Genomic DNA, 1354 nt, shown 5'->3' on the forward strand with positions numbered 1-1354 from the left:
GAAGAGATTGTTAGAACTCTGGGAAAATTTAAATCTTCATAGTAATAACATTTGAATTGAGGCAGGACAGATTGAGAGGAGGCGAAAAGTACACTGCTAGGTATAGTCAGTACCTTTCACATTTACTGTGACCGCACCTTCAGAGTGAACCAATCAGGGATTGGAAATACTCAGAGAAATAATTACATCTTCATGGAATGTGGGAAGGTTTTTCACAGATATGAATTTTTTTTTAAAAAATTGATTAAATTTGTTCTTTGACAATTTCACACATGCATATAATCCATTTTGTTTATGCCCACCCCCAAACTTATCTCCTTTCCACCTTGTCACCTCATCCTTCCTCCCTAAACTTTCGTCTCCCCTCCTTATGCTTGTTTTGTATTGTGATCCATTGATTTTATGCAGGTCTGCATGTGTGGCTCTGAGCTGGAAACTATCCACTGGAGCCTGATGGACTCACCACTGGGTGTACAAGTGAACATAATGACTGTCCTTTCCCCCAGAATCCACCATTCTTTCATAGTTTGTCAGTGGGAGGGTCTTACAAGACCCTTCTTGCTCTATGATTGGCTGTTGACAGGCTTAGGTTTACTCAGGCCCAGTGCAAGCAACCATAGCTGCTGTGATGTCACATAGGCACAGATGCAATTGCCAACACCCCCTAATTATAGTATGGCTTTATTTGCCTTTGAGGTGATCTTCCTGAATCAGCCTTCCTCAGCCAGGACTGCAAAAATGCACACCTATGTCTGGATTAGATCAACTATTATATGAACTATGAAACCTTGTGTTTCCTGCTCTCCTTTCCTCCCCCATCATGAGCCAAACATCAGACTCAGATTCTCATGATGTCTTCTCACAAGACTTTCAGAATCAAGCAATTCTTGGCCAGGAAACAAAAGCAAAATCATCCTGCTCCTCGGTGGATTCGGGTGAAAACTTGTAACAAGATCAGGTACAACTCCAAGAGAAGACACTGGAGGAGAAGGAGGCTGGCACTTTAAGGATTCTCACAATGGCAAGACTGAGGCTTTATATTAAGCCAGGGTCATTGATCGGTCCTGCCAGATGGAGTTCGACATTTTCAACCTGGTGGACTTGGTCAAGTCTTGATTGGGGAGGTGGTTTGTCAAGTAATAAAAGGTAGGATCTTTCAAAATCAATCTTGTTTCCTTTTTTTTTTTTTTTTTGCACAGAAATGCTTGGTTCTTCTATAGAGATGACAGCCAATAAAATGGGTGTGCCTGGAACAAGACATGCTAATGTAGACTTGCTTACACCAAAGTTAAAAAAACGTTGGGATAGTAGATACAAATTTTATAATAAGGAAAATATCTGTGTTTAATTTTAT

The 1354-nt window shown here is 40.5% G+C and overlaps 1 protein-coding gene across 1 annotated transcript; it reads left to right on the plus strand.

The window, feature by feature from the left end:
- Positions 1 to 851: 851 nt before the first annotated feature.
- On the plus strand, positions 852 to 1007 carry LOC127206003 (60S ribosomal protein L39-like). The gene has a single exon (XM_051165375.1). The coding sequence runs from the start codon at positions 852 to 854 to the stop codon at positions 1005 to 1007; it is 156 nt and encodes a 51-aa protein (XP_051021332.1).
- The last annotated feature ends 347 nt before the right edge of the window (positions 1008 to 1354 follow it).

Source organism: Acomys russatus, chromosome 22 (assembly GCF_903995435.1).
Source record: "Acomys russatus chromosome 22, mAcoRus1.1, whole genome shotgun sequence".
NCBI lineage: Eukaryota > Metazoa > Chordata > Mammalia > Rodentia > Muridae > Acomys > Acomys russatus.